Source organism: Octopus bimaculoides, chromosome 1 (genome assembly GCF_046866305.1).
Source record: "Octopus bimaculoides isolate indiv1 chromosome 1, ASM4686630v1, whole genome shotgun sequence".
In the NCBI taxonomy this organism is placed as follows: Eukaryota; Metazoa; Mollusca; class Cephalopoda; order Octopoda; family Octopodidae; genus Octopus; species Octopus bimaculoides.
The window spans coordinates 170,152,668-170,171,354 of record NC_142928.1 but is presented as its reverse complement, the minus strand read 5'-3'; the positions used below and the strand labels follow the sequence as shown (position 1 = coordinate 170,171,354).

General features: G+C 37.6%; 1 protein-coding gene across 4 annotated transcripts in view; it reads left to right on the top strand.

Annotated features, from left to right (window-relative positions):
- LOC106883282 (uncharacterized) overlaps nt 1-15,465 on the top strand; it is a 43,757-nt gene extending 28,292 nt beyond the window's left edge. For 2 of the 4 annotated variants that reach the window (XM_089362712.1, XM_089362709.1), the window contains exons 6-9: nt 1,529-1,633; nt 5,351-5,533; nt 7,287-7,604; nt 14,799-15,465. In XM_089362712.1, the coding sequence (XP_089218838.1) occupies nt 1,529-1,633; nt 5,351-5,533; nt 7,287-7,604; nt 14,799-14,845 (653 nt within the window). In that variant the 3' untranslated portion in view covers nt 14,846-15,465. Of the gene's footprint in view, nt 1-1,528; nt 1,634-5,350; nt 5,534-7,286; nt 9,604-14,798 lie in introns of those variants that run through there. The other 2 variants (XM_089362703.1, XM_089362705.1) reach the window with 2 other exon arrangements.
- The last annotated feature ends 3,222 nt before the right edge of the window (nt 15,466-18,687 follow it).

The following is an 18,687-nucleotide window of genomic DNA, read 5'->3' as shown; positions in this document are numbered from 1 at the left end:
TTGTTATGGGTTCAACAGTTCTGCAATGTAGTATCCTCCTCTGCATCTGATCCATGGAGTTGACTGCTCTCTGGTTGGACTAATCCCACTTAATCCGCAGTTTCATCAGTTTATGTTCTAATAAATTATGTACCTTTACTAAGTTTATTATGACTATTTCTACCATTTCTCTCTTTGAATCGTTAATGCATAACTACAGTAATGTCTGTTGTGTCATACTAGTCAGTCTTGCTTCAGCAGACCTGTGGAATGTTGATAGTTTATTGAAGAATGAGACCACAAAATCCAGCCCTCCTACTATTTCATGTCTCTATCATACTGCACTCAAAACCACACTGCACCTTTCAATGTACAGTGGGTTTCTGTCTTTATTACAAAGCCACAGATTTTTATAGGAAATGATATAGTTACTTGTACACTATGTTCACGTCATTTCCCTTCACCTTTTAGCATTCAGCTTACTCTGTCAAATGTAATGCTTATTTATTCACGTCATGGAATTAATCATGCATTATCTTCTGGCTTCAAGCTTTTTATGATGTGATTGTAGAATAGGTGTAAGAGGTTTGATTTGACCAGTTTGTGCATAACATAGGTAGAATAGTTGGGTCAGATATGGCCAGTTTGATTACAGGTGAATTCACTGCCATCAATTCACCATGAAGGAAGTTCACCTTGAGGAAAGTTCACTGCGAGAAAAGTTTACCAAGAAAATATATCCATAGTATCTCACCATTAATAGTCAAAAACTATTTTATTGAAAAATAAAAACAGGGAACTGATGACTGAACTTTCCCTGCAATGAATTGTTAACGGTGAACTTACCAGACATGGGCTGGTTTAAATGCTAAAGGGTTAAGACTTTCATTCCGTATGGAGCACAGGGCAGCAATAACTTTTCTTCACTTTTCTCTGTTCAAGCTTTCTGTTTTTATCCAGATGGATCCCTGTTTTCCCAACTTTGCCTCCAGCTGTTTTTAGTGAGTCCTCTCTTCTACCTCTCTTGCGGATTCATGTCAGAGAATGACATGTAAAGCAGGAGGTCCTTTCGGATTTCAATGCAGCTGAGAGATGGCCTTCTTTTCCCAGGTTTTGTTGGTTTTAAATTAATATTGACAACTTCACTTATTTTTCTAGGTAGTATTGTTAGGAAGAGGAAGTCTATATTAGCCTGACCTCTAACCTTTGACCTGTCCAGCTTTGGAGGCCCTCCCAGCAGCTTGCAATCCATTGGTATAGCTCTCAGGGTCATTGAAACGAACAAGCCAACTACACCATAACAAAGAATGGCACTTGTGGTGGATGCAATATGTTACTGGTGTTTATTTTATCTAGCATCCAGCTTGGAGGGAGGAAAAGCAAAGTCAACTCAAATGGGATTTAAACTCTGAACTGAGAACATGGCATTTAGATCACACAGCCATCATAACTTAAATGTGGCTGGTACTCAGTGATTATACTATTAAAGTTATATTATTATTATTATTATTATTAAAAAAACAATTCATTTATTTATATTTTATTTCAGATGCAGTACCTATTGCTACTTTAAATATCCAAAAGGCAGTTCAACCAGGTTGGGCGATCCCAGACTCCTGGCATCATCAAATGATCTATGGTGTTAGTTCAAAGGGTGAGAATACTTATTGATTAGTTCATTTGTTCATTCATTCACTCATTCTGCATCCATTTCCTTGTACTGGTACAGATTGGAAATGGTACTTTTTCTAAGGTAGTATTTCACAACCAGATGCTCTTCCTGTCACCCCCAACCCTTGCCTTTTGTGCAAGTAAGGGAAACTTTTTTGATACATTACTTCAAAAGTGCAGAGCTGTGGAATGTAATCATTATCATCATCATCATCATCATTTAACATCCGCTTTCCATGCTAGCATGGGTTGGACGGTTTGACTGAGGACTGGTGAAACCAGATGGCTACACCAGGCTCCAATCTGATTTGGCAGAGTTTCTACAGCTGGATGCCCTTCCTAACGCCAACCACTCAGAGAGTGTAGTGGGTGCTTTTATGTGCCACCGGCACGAAGGCCAGTCAGGCGATACTGGCAACGACCACGCTCAAAATGGTGTATTTTATGTGCCACCCGCACAAGAGCCAGTCCAGGGGCACTGGCAACGATCTCACTTGAAGGTCCTTACACATGCTGCGGGCACAAGTGCCAGAAAGGCGACGCTGGGCACAGGTGCTATCCCGATTTCGCTTTCGCTTGCCCCAATAAGTCTTCGCAAGCTGAGTTTCGTGTCCAATGAAGGAGACGATGTTGGTATGGGTGCCAGTTGTCGAATTTAGTTCCATTTCGATTTCACTTGCCTCAACAAGTCTTCGCAAGCGGAGTTTAGTGTCCAATGTAGGAAAGGCAATGTTCACCAGGAATGTAAACACAGCACAACACCTTCCCTTTTTGTCAACTGATTTCTTGGAAGAAGTAGAAATGATAATTGCCCTCCCTCTCTCTCTCTCTCTCTCTCACTCACACACACACACACACACACACACACACACACACACACACACACAGGAAGCTCTCACCAGTATCTGTTTACCCTTTCTTCTCACAAGGTATTAGTCAGCCCAAGGCAATTGGTCTTTTTTTTTTTTTTGTTAATAATTATTTCAGTTTTATGGCTCAGTGGCTGGAGCGTCAAACTCACAATCATGAAGTAGTGAGTTTGGTTCCTGGACCAGGCTGTACATTGTGTTCTTGAGCAAGACACTTTATTTCACATTGCTCAGATTCACTCAGCTGTAGAAATGAATTGCAACATCATTGATGCCAGACTGTTTCTGCTTCTGCCTTTCCTATGGATAACATCAGTGGCATGAAGAGGAGAGGCTGGTATGCATGGACGACTACTGGTCTTCCATAAAACAACCTTACCCAGATTTGTGCCTCGGAGGAGAACTTTCTAGGTGCAATCCCCTGGTCATTCATGACAAAAGAGGGTCTTTACCCTATTTTTCATTTCAGTTTTCTGGTGTATGCAATTCAGCCCAGCAGCTATTCTCAATATTAGTGAATGTATTGTTCACTGTCTCTTATTTACTAAAAGTGACAGATCTTGTCTAGACATGTGGCTGCAAGTATACATAATTAATAAGACTCAAGAAGGCCAGACTGCATCTAGTGTTCTTGCTAGCCTCTGCCAGGACAATTTTTAGTCTCCTCTGATATATATGGTATTATTGTATAAGAGACTTCATTTCTGGCAAAAATCTCAGTAACTTGCTGTCAATGTTGTATATACATTAAGTATGATCTATACATATCTATTTTAATTTAATACTGCTTCAATTGCATACACCAGATGATTTATTCAATCCAGCAGCTTTTCTCAATGCCAATAAATGTATTATTCATCATTTACTATGTCATCATCATCATTTCTTAACGTTCGCTTTCCATGCTGGCATGGGTTGGACGGTTTGACTGAGGGCCGGTGAGCCAGAAGGCTGCACCAATCTCCAATCTGATCTGGCAAAGTTTCTACAGCTGGATACCCTTCTTAACACCAACCACTCTGAGAGTGTAGTGGGTGCTTTTACAAGGGCCAGTCAGGCGGTACTGACATCGGCCATGCTCTAATGGTGCTTTTTATGTGCCACCTGCACAGGAGCCAGTCCGGCGGCCTCGTCTAGGCATATGGTTGCAAAGTACATCATTGACAAGGGCCAAGAAGGCTGAAGTGTATCCAACAGTCTCACTAGCCAACTAAAGCAATCTTACTACTCGCTCAGATATATAATGTATTTTTAACACAGTATGTTTACCTACAGTAGTTTGCCTGTCAATAACATATATACACTGAGTATGATATATAGATGGCAATCTAAATCGATGCTGCTTCAGTTGCATAAACAGGATTATTTACTTAGGAGGTTGTTGCATCCTAGCATATGTGCTGTTTCTCTTAGTTTTTGTATTTTCCAGTGGTGTTGTCTGTCTATTATTTTAACTTCATCCCACAGGGGGAGGTGGTCTCCATTTTTCCATATATGATCAGCTATACCTGATTTATCAATATCTCCTCATGTCACAGCTTTGCAATGTTCGTCTACCCTTATTTTGAGGGGGCTGCATGTTTCACCTTTGTATAACCCACCACAGCTGCATGGGACGGAGTACACGCAGTTTTTGGTCACATTCTCTTCTATTGGTGGTTTTACTCAAAGGAGATATTTGCGAAGTGTTGTATTAATCTTGAATACTGTCCTGATGTCATATGGGCTGCATATCTTTTGTGTCTTTTCGGAGAGGCCTTTCACATGGGGTAGACAGACTGTGGACAGTTTATTGGTTTCATTCTCTTTTTTCTTCATAATTGGAGTGGATTGTGTGTTTCTGAGATAGTTGTTGCTTAAATGATTGTTATTGAGCTTGATCATTTCTTCATGATATATATCACAATCGCTACTTATATTCTTTACTCGATGTTTTAGGCACTGAGCAATCCCTCTCTTTACACTGTATGAATGATGGGAATTGAAGTTGAGGTATCGTCCGTGATGCTCAGCTTGCAGTATATGGATATCCTGAATCCATACTTGGTGCGTGTTATTAATGCGTCCACTTCACAAATATCTCCTTCGAGTAAAACCACCAATAGAAGAGAATGTGACTAAGAACTGCGTGTACTCCTTCCCATGCAGCTGTGGTAGGTTATACAAAGGCGAAACATATCACCCCCTCAAAATAATGGTAGGTGAATATCACAAAGCTGTGGCATGAGGAGATATTGATAAATCGGGTATAGCTGATCATATATGAAAAAATGGAGACCACCTTCCCCTGTGGGATGAAGTTAAAATAATAGACAGAGAACACCACTGAAAAATAGGAAAACTAAAAGAAGCAGCATATATGTTAGGATACAACAACCTCTTAAGCAGACCAAGTGCAAATACGAATAGTGTATGGGGACCGGTATTAAGGAAGGATAAGAAAATATTAGATTTATAAGCCCTAAAATTCACTCTATAATTTCCCATGGACATATGGCGTAGTGGTTAAGAGCACAGGCTACTAACCCCAAGATTCCGAGTTCAATTCCAGGCAATTACCTGAATAATAATAATAATAATATCGAAAAATACCTTAGGAATGTGAACCCAGGTTTGAAATTTCTCCAAGACACCTGATAAAGGCTGGAGCGTGTATCAGCCGAAACGTGTTAACAACAAACAAGATGAGGACAAATATCCTTGAGATGTAAATAATATACAAAGGATGGCTATTTTGTTTGTAGCATTCACATTAAATAATTTTGATTTTTACTATTGTTTGTTTTATTATTTTCCTTTATTTTAATAAAATGCAAACGCTGTCATTTCAGGTGCTTACATGACAAACCCTTTGAAGTTGGTGAGTGGAAAACATTTAATGCAACAACTAACAAGTGATAGGGTTCTGTTGATCAAGCGACAAGATATCATCAGCCGTTTCCAGGAAGACACGAACTTGTCCAATTTAATGTGTCATGATGAACCCCTTCGGTGGAGAACCATGAATGTATTAGGTATTGTGCTCTGTTTTTGGACCTTTTAATTTCTTCGCTGATTTCATAATGGTTGGTTCATTGGATGCGTATTACCTTGCTCAAAATGTCCAATATAAATGCGAAAATATGTTTATGTATACATGTAATCATCATCAGCATTATTTTAATGTCCACTTTTCCATACTCATGTGGTCAGACAAGATTTGTTGATGTAGATTTTTCTATTGTTGGATGCCTTTCCTATTGCCAATTCTCACTTGCTCTCAAGTAAGGTAATATTTTCCCATTACCAGACACATTTCCACAGAATATTGGAAATGAAAGATTCTACTTGCATGACAGTGATACTCATTTACACACTTGCAATGCACACATTGTTTTATTTATATATATATATATATATATATATATATATATATATATATATATATATAAAAGTAAAATTGGAAGGTACCGCATGAATGAAAATATATAGGGAAGAGAATTTGAAAATGCAGAAGTCTTTTAAAGATTGACTGGTTTCAATATTTAAAAAAAAAAGATTTTGAAAAGTCATCGCCTCGGTGAGGCCCAATTTTCGAAGGTCATGCTTCACCACCTCATCCCAGGTCTTCCTGGGTCTGCCTCTTCCACAGGATCCCTCAACCGCTAGGGTGTGGCACTTTTTTACACAGCTATCCTCATCCATTCTCACCACATGACCATATCAGTGCAGTCATCTCACTTGCACACCACAACTGATGCTTCTTAAGTCCAACTTTTCTCTCAAGGTACTTACACTCTGTCGAGTATGCACACTGACATTACACATCCATCGGAGCATACTGGCTTCATTCCTTGCGAGCTTACACATGTCCTCAGCAGTCACGGCCCATGTTTCTTGCCATGTAGCATGGCTGTTCGTACACATGCGTCATACAATCTACCTTTTATTCTGAGTAAGAGGCCCTTTGTCACCAGCAGAGGTAAGAGCTCTCTGAACTTTGCCCAGGCTATTCTTATTCTAGCAGCTACACTTTCAGCACACCCTCTCCCGCTACTGACTTGATCACCTAGATAACGGAAGCTATCAGCTACTTCTAGTTTTTCTCCCTGGAATGTGGCAAAGGTTGTTTTCTGCACATTTTCAGTGTTTATTGTTCCTGAGCATCTGCCACATACAAAAGCCATCTTCCCAGTTAGCCTTCCTTTGATATTGCTGCACCTCTTATGTGTCCATAGCTTACACTGGGTACATCTTATAGAGTTTCTACCTACACCTTTTCTACAGATCGAGCAGGGCCATCTACCTGTAGGGATTTGTGGTTTGTCTGCCTTCCTACTTATTAGGACTTTGGTTTTAGCTAGGTTGACTCTATGGCCCTTCGATTCTAATCCTTGTTTCCACACCTGAAACTTCTCCTCTAATAAATATATATATATATATATATATATATATATATATATATATATATACCAGTCCTCAGTCAAATCGTCCAACCCTTACTAGCATGGAAAGCGGACGTTAAACGATGATGATGATGATATATATATATATATATATATACATATATACATGTATATATATATATATACATACTTGATTTTAGAATATAGATTCTGTTGTGGTGGGTGGGTCTTGAATGTGATTTGGAGGGGATTTTGCTGATAATTCTAGCAGGTCAAGCAATCACATAGTAGCTCCTTCATTTGCTTGATAAATAGTTTATCAATATTTCATACTTAAATTGTATGTTTGTTTTTAAATTCATTTATCCTTTTTTTCTTTCAGGTCAAGTAGTCAACGTACTCCGTGAAGCTAGCATGCCTCGCGTCCCTGGCTACCGACCACAACTTACTCAACACATCCGCATTCCAGCCGCCTATCGTGCTGGTATCACTCTCTTTGTGCGTGCAGACATGGATGTGTATCACCATTTAAAGCGTGTCCCGAACCTGCCTCTTCAGATTAACCTTTCACGAGAATTGCTGCCGCTCAGCACTGAAGACAGTAACGGCATGGACGACCTGAACAGCTGCAATAGCAGTGGCGGTTGCAGTAGCGGTGGCAGCTGCAACCAAAGAACAAGTAAAATTGATGGTTGTGATGGTAATGATAACTGTACAGACTTTAACAATGAAAGCTCTGACTCTGCCACGTCAACACTAGCTCTTCCTTCCCCTCCTCCTGTAAGCAGTACTGCAGCTGCTGCTGCTGCTTCTTTTGTGTCCTCACCAATCACACACCTCCATGATTACACAACAGGTAGACAAAGATATCTTGTACATGGTTTCTCGCATAGAAATAATGTTTATGTCCATTATTTCAAAAATTAAGGTCTGCATTATTCCCTTGTTGGACATCTTGTTTGCATGCATCTTTCATATACTGTATGTATGTATGTTACTATGGCTATGTTTGGATGTCTTATGATTGCAGCAATAAATATATTATCTACCTGGCTTTTGAGGTTTGAATAGATTGACTTTACTATATTCAAACTAGATAAAAAGAAGAAACAAAATGTTCACAGTGGCAATTTAGTTTTCAGCTGTTTGTTTGTTGTTTTTTTTTTAACTCCACTTTCAGTTTTTTTTAAAAATCTTCTAAACTAATTTCTGTATCCTAATTAGTATTCCTTAACACTTGTTGAAAATGGAAAGCTAAGATGAATGATACAAAATAACTACTAAATCTACTACAATCCAAGAAACAAAAGCTACAACCAAAGATGTAAACTAAATTCCTGGAGTTTCCTTTTTTTTTTTATTTTTTTTTTTAAACTTCTTAACAAGTATTTTAATTCATCTTTATTTGTTAACTTGTTATGTTTTTAAAACCTAGTTAGTTTGGTTGACAGTATCTTTTGATTCCCAACCCACCACCTCTTATTGTATACAGTTTAAAACTATGCAATTGTTATCAGTTGTTGGTAACAGAAGTTTTACCAACAACTGAAATACTCTATTGTAAATGTGCAATTTTCTGCTGTTCCATAAGAAAAATCTATCTTTTATTCCTAATTTTTCATTTTATTTTCTTTTAATTTTGATCTTTTTTTTTTCTTTCTCCCCTGTGGTTAATTCTAAAAATGAATATTGACTGTGATAGAAAATGTTTGCTAATTAGTGCTTATCTCTTTTGGAAATATATATATCAGAGAAGGTACATATGTATAGCAAATGTTCAATTTATCCTTTGGCCACTACAGCCAAAGTAAGGCCCCTGAACAGCCTATAAGTAATAATAATAATAGTAATGATATTATAATAATAATAAAGACATTTGCATAGAGCAACATTAAGGAGAATTAATTAATAACATAATATGGATTTTTAATTTAACATTTTAAAACTTTGCATTGCTACTAAAATCAATTCATGTTATGGTTTCAGAGTTACCGTTTCTTGGAGTCAGTTCTTGTCTGCAGCAGTGGCACCCCACTTAGATTTATTCTCTTAGGTTAGAGAACAAAGTATTCAATGTTCACTGCTAAATTAGTGTCCATCAACAGGTACATTAATCTGAAAATATATTTAATTAGTTGGGTTAAGTTGCTGTGAGTTCCAGACAAGCTTTTTGTATGTAAGTAACCCACTGGCTTCAGTCCTTAAACATTTGATGGATGATATACAAACAAAACTAAACCTACTTGATCCTTTTGGTATAAATGTCCCTAAGACGGTCTCTGGCTCTACAAAACAAAAACTCCCCATTTTAAACTGTTCGTATTTAAATAAAAACCTTCCAACATAATTTTATATATAAAAGAAAAAAACTTTCAATAACTAATGTTCTAAACATACCTTAATAATGTAAATTAATTTTTTTTTTCAATTCCTGTAATTTTTTTCATTATTTTCAAAATTAATTGAAGCATATAGGGCAGTGTGTTTTGTTAGAAAAATGGCCACAAAAGGGTAATACATAAAATTTAAGTGAAAGCTAGCAGGTTTTGTTAGCTTTCCGTCTGTGCTCATTGAAACCTGTAGTCCTGACATCCTACACAAGATGATAGGAATGATGATGCATTAAGGCAGCCAACTTCGTAATTTCTGTAACATACTTCAATAAACCAAACCACTTGATTTATGGTTTAAACACTCGGCCTATTGTGTCTTTTGTATGATTTCATTATTCTGGAAGTTACTCTATTTAATATAATTTATCAGTATAAATAGCAAAATGTTATTTTCATTTCGATTTTTAGCATAATCTCCCATCAATATTTTCTGTTAGTTCATTTCCACTGTTCTTATGCTATCGACTTTGTGTTTGCTATGCTCTTGAACAAGGTACATAACTCTGATTACACTAATTTATTTGACTGAATATAAACAGCTATATTCTGATTTCACAGTTGAATTGTTAGGAATAAGGGAGAACAGTGTAAAAATAATTAAATCAACAAATAAACAACTACACTCATGTTAGCACAATGATATGAATGTGAAAAAAAAAAATATTTTCTATCTGAAGAACAATACCTACATAAATAAGTTACCAAACATTAACCTCTCAACTTCATCATCATCATCATCATCGTTTAACGTCCGCTTTCCATGCTAGCATGGGTTGGACGATTTGACTGAGGACTGGTACAACCGGATGGCTACACCAGGCTCCAATCTAATTTGGCAGAGTTTCTATAGCTGGATGCCCTTCCTAACGCCAACCACTCAGAGAGTGTAGTGGGTGCTTTTACGTGTCACCCGCACGAAAACGGCCATGCTCGAAATGGTGTCTTTTATGTGCCACCCGCACAAGAGCCAGTCCAGGGGCACTGGCAATGATCTCGCTCGAAAACCCTACAAGGCCAGTCAGGCGGTACTGGCAACAGTCACGCTCAGGATGGTACATCTTATGTGCCACCCGCACAAGGCCAGTCAGGCGGTACTGGCAACGATCTCACTTGGCTTGCCGGGTCTTCTCATGCACAGCACATTTCCAAAGGTCTCGGTCAGTAGTCATCGCCTCAACTTGTGACTTCATAATCTCAACGAAAGTTTAACATTATGTTCTATAAGTAATCTGACTAACTATATTTTATTTTTGAAAATTATTGTAACTTTTATAAAAATCTACATTTAATGGCTGTAAAGAAATGGAATACTGTCGTGCACTGAATATGTTAGCTTCAGTTAACGTATTGCTTATATATGTATGTATATGTATAGTGTCTACTTTCCATACTGACGTGGGTTAGACAGTTTGATTGGAACTAGTATGCTGGAGAGCTGCATCAGGTTCCAGTCCGATTTGGCATGGTTTCTATGGCTGGATGCCCCTTGCAAATGCCAACCACCCCAAGAGTGTAATGAATGCTTTTTACTTGCCACTTACATGACACCAGTATTGGCCACAACCACAATTTCACTTGGCTTAACGAGTCTTCTCAAGCACGGTATATCACCAATGGTCTCTGCCACCTGTCATCACCTCCATGAGATCCAATGTTTGAAGAGTGCTCTTTACATACCACCAGCACGGATGCCAGTTATGTGACACCAGTATCAGCCACACACACACACACACACACACACACACACACACACACACACACCATCTCATCATTTGGCATAATGACTCCTCCTTTAGTATTACACCCACCTCAGTTGAATGGTCAGGGTCTTCTCTTTTGAGTTGCTTGCTGACCACACTTATGTTGATGCCATATAAAGAGCACCCAGTAAACTCTGTAAAGCAGATGGTGTTTAGGAAGAGCATCCAACCATAGAAGCTATACTGAAGCAGACACTGAAGCTTAGCACAGCCCTCAGGTTCATTGGTTCCTGTCAAGCCATCCAACCAATACCAACATGGAAAATGGACACTAAATGATGATGATAGGGTCTCCATCAGCCAAGATGCATCTGCACATGTATGTCTAGACCTGATCAAGATTTGAGCATGGTTGGCTGATGCTCATGCATGCAAGTATCCAATTTTTATCCAAGGAAAAGGCTACCAACCTGCACTCATACAGTCCAGCATGTGTCATTGCAGGCATTGTTGTCAGAATACAAAAAGCCAAAACAGATGCTGTGAAACATCTGACACCCTCTCAGCTCTGCCAATCCACTATACTGGATTGGTGCTTTTTTTTTTTTTTTTTTTTTTTTTTTCCATCAATATCAAAACAATGAAGAGCAGTGTTTACCTCAGTGGGACTTGAACTCAGAACACAGTCAGAACAAATACCTCAAGGCATTCTATTCAACACTATAACAAATCTGGCAATTCACTGTCTTAGTGGTTATTTGCATAGCTTTACAGCAGTGCTCCAGCTTGATCACATGCTAGACAAGCTAAATCTGCAAAAGTATTGAACAAGAAGCATTTCTACATACCCACCACCACTTCTTTTTTACTCACACACTTTCTATTTCTCTCATACATACACTCTTGAATATGGAGTATTTAATACTTTGAAAGGTCGGAGGATTTTATCTTTTACTTGTTTCAGTCATTAGACTGTGGCCGTGCTGGGGCACTGTCTTGGAGAATTTTAGCTGAACTTATCTCCCCCAGAACTTATTTTATATAAAGCCTGGTACTTATTCTGTTGGTCTCTTTTACCAAACTGTTAAGTTACAGGGACATAAACACACCAACACCAGCTGTCAAGTGGTGGTGAGGGACAAACACATACATAAAGAGACACAGATACAGACAACTGGCTGCTTTCAGCTTCCATCTACCAAATCCATTCGCAAGACTTTCTTTTGCTCGAGATTATAGTAGAAGACATTTGCCCAAGGTCCCATACAGTGAGACTGAACCCAAAACCATGTAGTTGGAAAGTAAACATCTTATCACACAACCACACCTGTACCTATGTTCAGAAAATCTCAATCAATCTGTTTCTCTGGAACTTGAAAATTAATTTAAGGTTCACTTTCAAGATGTTCAAAGCTCTTTTTTAAAATCTGTTTTAATGTTCAATCTTTAGTAAAAAACATTTCTTTCAAGTCACTTTAGCTTCACGTCAATTGGAGATTCAGTTGTATGGATGCAGTGCTTCTTTTCCTCTTTCCTTTTTTTCTTTTTTTCTTTTTTCATAGAAATTACTCAAAATGAATTTTCTTAAACTAACTTACTGGCCAACCTTCAACATCATTATCAAAGGATCTTTTATTTTTCTTGAAAGCCATTGACTCAATACTTTGCAACATCCTGTTTGTGAATAATGATGTCGTGTTGATGTGTAGTTATATACTTGCCAAAAAAGATCAAAGATAGCAATCAAATTGTGTCCTCTCTACTTTAAATAGATAAGTGGCTTTACTGACATAAATATATTTCAGAGATAACCTCTTCCCTCGTAACATGTTATATATATACATATATATATATATATATATATATATATATATATATACGCACGCACCTCATCATGATCATCATTTAACATCTATCTTCCAAGCTGGCATGTGCTGGTCGGTTTGACAGGACCTGGTAAACCTAGGGACTGCCAAGTTTCATTGTCTGTCCTGGCATGGTTTTTGCTACTAAATACCCTTCCTAATGCCAACCACTTTACAGACATGGGCAAAAGGCTTTGAGGTGGTTTGTAACCCTGTGCAGGTGACCCCTTTGCTTTCTGCCTTCAACAGCCACGTGAAGGTTAGTACCATCTGGGATAGCCTCCATACTTGGTTGGTCAGCTTGTGTTGGTAGCAGCATCCTCTATCCTAACCAGTTCTGCTTGTATATTTTCTGTATTCACAGAATTGTGATTTTTCTCTTCTATGTCGAGAAGAATTGCAGCCACTAACTGGCAAATATTTATCTCTGGTGGGATGTTGAGTATTGTAACTCTGAATACTCTCCGACCAAGGTAGATAGGGATGAGGATTAGTTCCTCAGTTGTTAGGGTAGCTATCTAGAAATTTTTAGCCTTTTCCTCTGAGGTAAACCTCACCTCGATAGTCTCATATTTCTTCCCCGAGCTACATAGATTTTACTTTTCCAAACTGGTTTTAAGCACTTCTCTATTTGCTGCTGTGTAGACTGCTCCGCTTTTCTATTTTTAGCTCCTATTGTTTTATATAGAACTGTCTGAAAATTAATTTTTCTTGCCAACCATTTTACAGAGGGGACTAGGCACCAGTAAGATCACCAAGTAATTTGCAACACAAAATCCCCTCAGCTGAGGAGGAGAATGGTATCGAGGGAGGTGGCTTCATGCCAGATGATGATGACAGGTTAGAGTGTGACAGAGGGATAGAAACTAGGGCTCGAAACCGGTTTTATATTATGATCAGTAAAACCGAAACTGATTTTAATGCTTGCTGTTTCTTTTTTTTTTTTTTTTTTCTTTTTTTTTTTTGCAAAATATTTCTTCATTTTTGGGATCTTTTTTTAAAATGGGGGCCACATTTTTCATTAACGAAACACTTTGAAACTTGGAACACTGGTAGAATGTGTCGTATAAAACATCTTTTTCTCTTAGTCTTCTTAAAAAAAAAAAGAAATCCATAAATTATTCCATGTTAAAGTTGTCGTATTTCTGTAATTTCAACCAATCACTGACGTCCATTCAGCCAATATACATTAAGTGCCGACTACATAAACAAACGCTTCTGAAACAATTAACCCTAACCCTACGGTTAGGGTTAAAGCAAATTTAAAATGAAGAAAGCAAATAAAATGAAGGTATGGAGATTAAATACGCTTTACATCGCTTAATCAGCCAAAGGAGTAAATGTAAACAACTGAATACTTGTCAGTGATTGGTTGAAATTATCGAAATAAGACAATTTTTTACATGAAATAAATTCGAATACAAAAATATTTTTCTGTTCTATAACACAAAATAGATAGGTATTCGAAGTTTGAAAGTCTTTCGGTACCAAAAACACTACGTAAAACATTAATGAAAAATGTGGCCCCCGTTTTAAAAAAGATCCCATTTTTTTCTTTTGAAGAAATATCATTGAAACTGAACTAACTGAACTGTTGTTGGTCGTCTTTAGTTGAGAGTGCTGTCTGTTTCATTGAAACATATCACAACATATCAATTCTCACCTTCTCTCCCTTTGAACCTTAGATCAGCACCTTGTCATTTCCTTCGCTAACCCCTGGCTGACTCTTTGAATTTGGAGGTAACCGACTTTATTCAGAGCAAGTCAAGGGGATGCTGTTAGTCTTCAGTCAGGTGATCTTTCCCGTTGAGCATATGTAATAACCAGTTCAAGATTCATTTCAAAGAAGTAACACTAACTAAATTTTTTCTTAATTATTTTCATTAGCCCTAGCATGATAAAAAGAAAATCAACTGTTTGGAATTTTTTTCGATAGGAAAAACAAAGACGAAGCTCAATGCAACAAGTGTGATAAGATCATGAAGTCTTCTGGAGGATCTACTACGTCTCTGATTTTGCACTTGAAGAAAATTCATCAAATCGACATAAATCAAGATGAAAACCAGCCTCCTGTGAAGATGACAAGAACAATGGAACACTTTTTAAAAAAGAAATCAATGGAAGGAGTTTCAAAGTTAGCTGCTATGGATGGATTCTCTTTCAATTCAATCGCCAAAAGCGATTTTATACAGAGAAATCTTCATAGTCAGAGAGGCAAATATGATAAATTACGACCAACATCTGCAAACAGTCAGGAATATGGTAATGAATTATTACATAACCAAGAAAGAAGAACTTATTCATTATTTCAAAAAAGAAGTAGTGCTGGGGATTCGCTACTCATTGACATTGGATGAATACACATCAATTCAAAATAAACGATATATGAACATAAATGTTCATGGGAAAGACTATCATTGGTCGTTGGGTCTTATTTGAGATTCACGGCTCCCTTAATAGCAGGAGAACACTGAATGCATTGTGTTTTTTAAAAGATTATTTTCGAAGGAAAGTGAATCATCAAGTCAAGAAACTTGATTGATTCTCAAAAATACGACTTGGAAAAACGTTGCATTCCTGATTAAATAAATATAATACCATTATTTTTTGTTGTTATTTGTACATAGATACAGATACAGGCACCACCAACATATTTGTGGGTATCAGTCAAACTGTTACTTTCTCTCTTTCTCTGTGTATGTATATAAACAAAATACAATATATGACAAACTTCTTCGTTACAGGGACACCGCTCTAAATCCACGAAAACCAGTTTTTAGCCGGTTTTGAGAATTACTTGTACTTAAACTCGGTTTTGGGAATTATCGTTTTTTTGCGAGCCCTAATAGAAACTGATGTCATTCAGTGGACGAAATACATGGCTACCCCAGTCAGAAAGAGAGAAGTGTGTGTGTATAGTATCAATAAAATACAGAAAACATATATGGTATTTTAAACTATTACTGGCAATAATTTGCCAAAATGCAAGTATATTTTATAAAACATGAATTCCCATATGTTTTCTATTTTTTTATTATATGGCTTATATTCATCATACTAGCCTATCCTGTGGTTTGGTGCCCCACATACTGCATGGATATAGGAGTGGAGTGAAGAAGCTACTGAGCCCAAACTTCAGTTATATTTTGCATTTCATGGCACACACATGCATATATATATATATGTGTGTGTGTGTGTGTGTGTATATACATATATATACTATAAATATACATATATGATTTTAATTTTTACATCATTTTATTGATGTTTCTAATTAAGTTTTTTGTACATTGCATCAATGTTTAATGGCATTTCGTCCATCTTTATATTCTGAGTTCAAATGCTGATGAAGTCAACTTTTCCTTTTATCCTTTGAGATAAAATAAGTATTAGTTGAGTCTTAACTATAAGAGCTGGTATGAAGAAGGGTATTTGACTGAGAAACTGTCTCAAAAATTTCTGCTCAAACTATGTAATTGACTTGGTCCCCACCCCACCAAATTCAGGCCTTGTACCTAAAATAGAAAGAATTAAACATCGTCCTTGATGCTCCAGTTATTAGCTGGAATTTTCTTTTTCTTACCCCCAACCTTTGTTAATAGTTTCACTTAAAATTTTCACAACAAGAGATATTTAACCCTTTTGAGACACACAAGATACATTTACTAAAAGATGATTTCTGATTAGCTATTACACTTCAAGACCAACCATTCACAACATTTGTTTCATCAGACCAATGGATTGGCCTCAAAGTCCTTTCAGCTTGTATCACTTTGTGTCCCAAGAGGGTTTATAAGATTTTGCCCCATGAATCATTTGTTGGCACTGACCCAAGTGGTTTAAGTAACCTTATCTCCTTGAAGGTTGTTTGTGCTACTGTGATAATGAAACTTTCAGTTGACTAAAATATTGGATTTGTATGTGTGCATGTGTGTATGTAATAGGCAAAGGAAAGGCTATGGTTAAAAAATTTGTTTCACAACCATTTGATTTCTAGGTCAGCCAATGCTTCATAAGGGAAACTGCAAGCAATTCAATGAAAATTATTGTGTGGAAAAGGGTGTGGTTATTGTTATTTCACATTTGCTATTCATTGGTGTCGACATTATGACTAGTCATACTGCATTTTCAAGGACTCGTAGGATTAAAAGAATTCTTAACTTGAAAACTGGTAAAGGCTAACAATAGGAAGAGCATTCGACCACAAAATCCTGCTTCAAATAATTCCACGCTCACACCCAAGCTACCATGGAAAGAATCTGCCAATAAATGAACAAAAGAAATATGTGTTTCTACACCCTTTAGCTTTTTTATTTTTCACTTGCCAAAAACTTTCCCATTGAATAAATTGATCCAAGAACTTATTTTATCAGTTTTTTTCCCACTGAAAAGGGATGTAAATAAACCAGCGCTAGTTGCCAAGTGGTTTTGGAAGGCCCTGCGCACGCACGCCCGCCCGCCCGCCTTCTTTCAGTTTCTGTCTACCAAATTCACTCACAAGCCTTTGCTCGGCCCAGGTCTATAGCAGAAGACACTTTGCCCAAGATGCCGCACAGTGGGGCTGAACCTGGGGCCATGCAGTTAGGAAGCAAACTTCTTGCCACGCAGCCACACCATATCTATATATGATATGGGTTGGGTGAATCATCACAGTCTAAGCCATTACTGATTGGGGACCACTACTCCAATAGACTGGTGCTTGTACGTGTTTGTGTATGCATATATATATATAGCATATACAGTATGCATACCTGTGTGATTGTGTAGATATATAATGCATGAAAATATGTTTGAGTATTGTACATATGTTTAAATTGAAGAGGCAGCTATTGGAGCATGGAATGGAATACTGTTGCAGTTTCTGTTCCAGCTTTTTGTGTTCTGAGTTCAAATTCTGGCTAGAACAGTTTTACCTTTAATCTTTTTGGATTTGAGAAAGTACAAATCCAAGACATGATGCTTTGCAGTATATCTTTCAGCTCTAAGCATTCCGAGTTCAAATCCCACTTCTTACCACCAGAAACTACAATGGATGCTTCAGGACCAGACAGATGCTCGTAAGCTCAGAAACAGAACACAGTGTTCTGTTCAGAGGAGAGTGTTTTAATCTCAAACATTTATATGCCATGGGAAGTGGGTTCAACTCCACCCTTATGTGTCCTGTAACTCATGACAGATTTGAGTCAAGTTCTGAGCCTAATATATCTGACTAATCCTTCCTTCCCCTCAAAATTGTTGGTCTTGAATTATTATTAGAAATTATTATTTGTTGTTCCACAGAATGAAGTGAATGGTTGCATTCATGTTCTGTAAAATTCTCTGTAGCTAGAAGGCTGGGTGAGGTTACTTCTGTTAATTAATGTTCTCTTTAAAATATTAATTATGTTTGCTTATATTTGTTAGGATTATGGAAGCCAGAAAATCCTAGAAAGATATTTAAACCTTTAGCATTCAGATTAATCTGTCAAATGTAATACTTATTTATTTATTCACTTTCATCATCATCATCATCGTCATCTTTTAACATCCGCTTTCCATGCTAGCATGGGTTGGACGATTTGACTGAGGACTGGTGGACCAGGAGACGACACCGAGCTCCAATCTGATTTGGCAGAGTTTCTACAGCTGGATGCCCTTCCTAACGCCAACCACTCCGAGAGTGTAGTGGGTGCTTTTACGTACCACCAACACGAGGGCCAGTCAGGTGGAACTGGCGATGGCCACGCTCGAAATGGTGTATTTTACGTGCCACCTGCACAGGAGCCAGTCCAGTGGCACTGGCAACGATCTCGCTCAAATGTCTTTTCATGTGCCACTGGCACAAG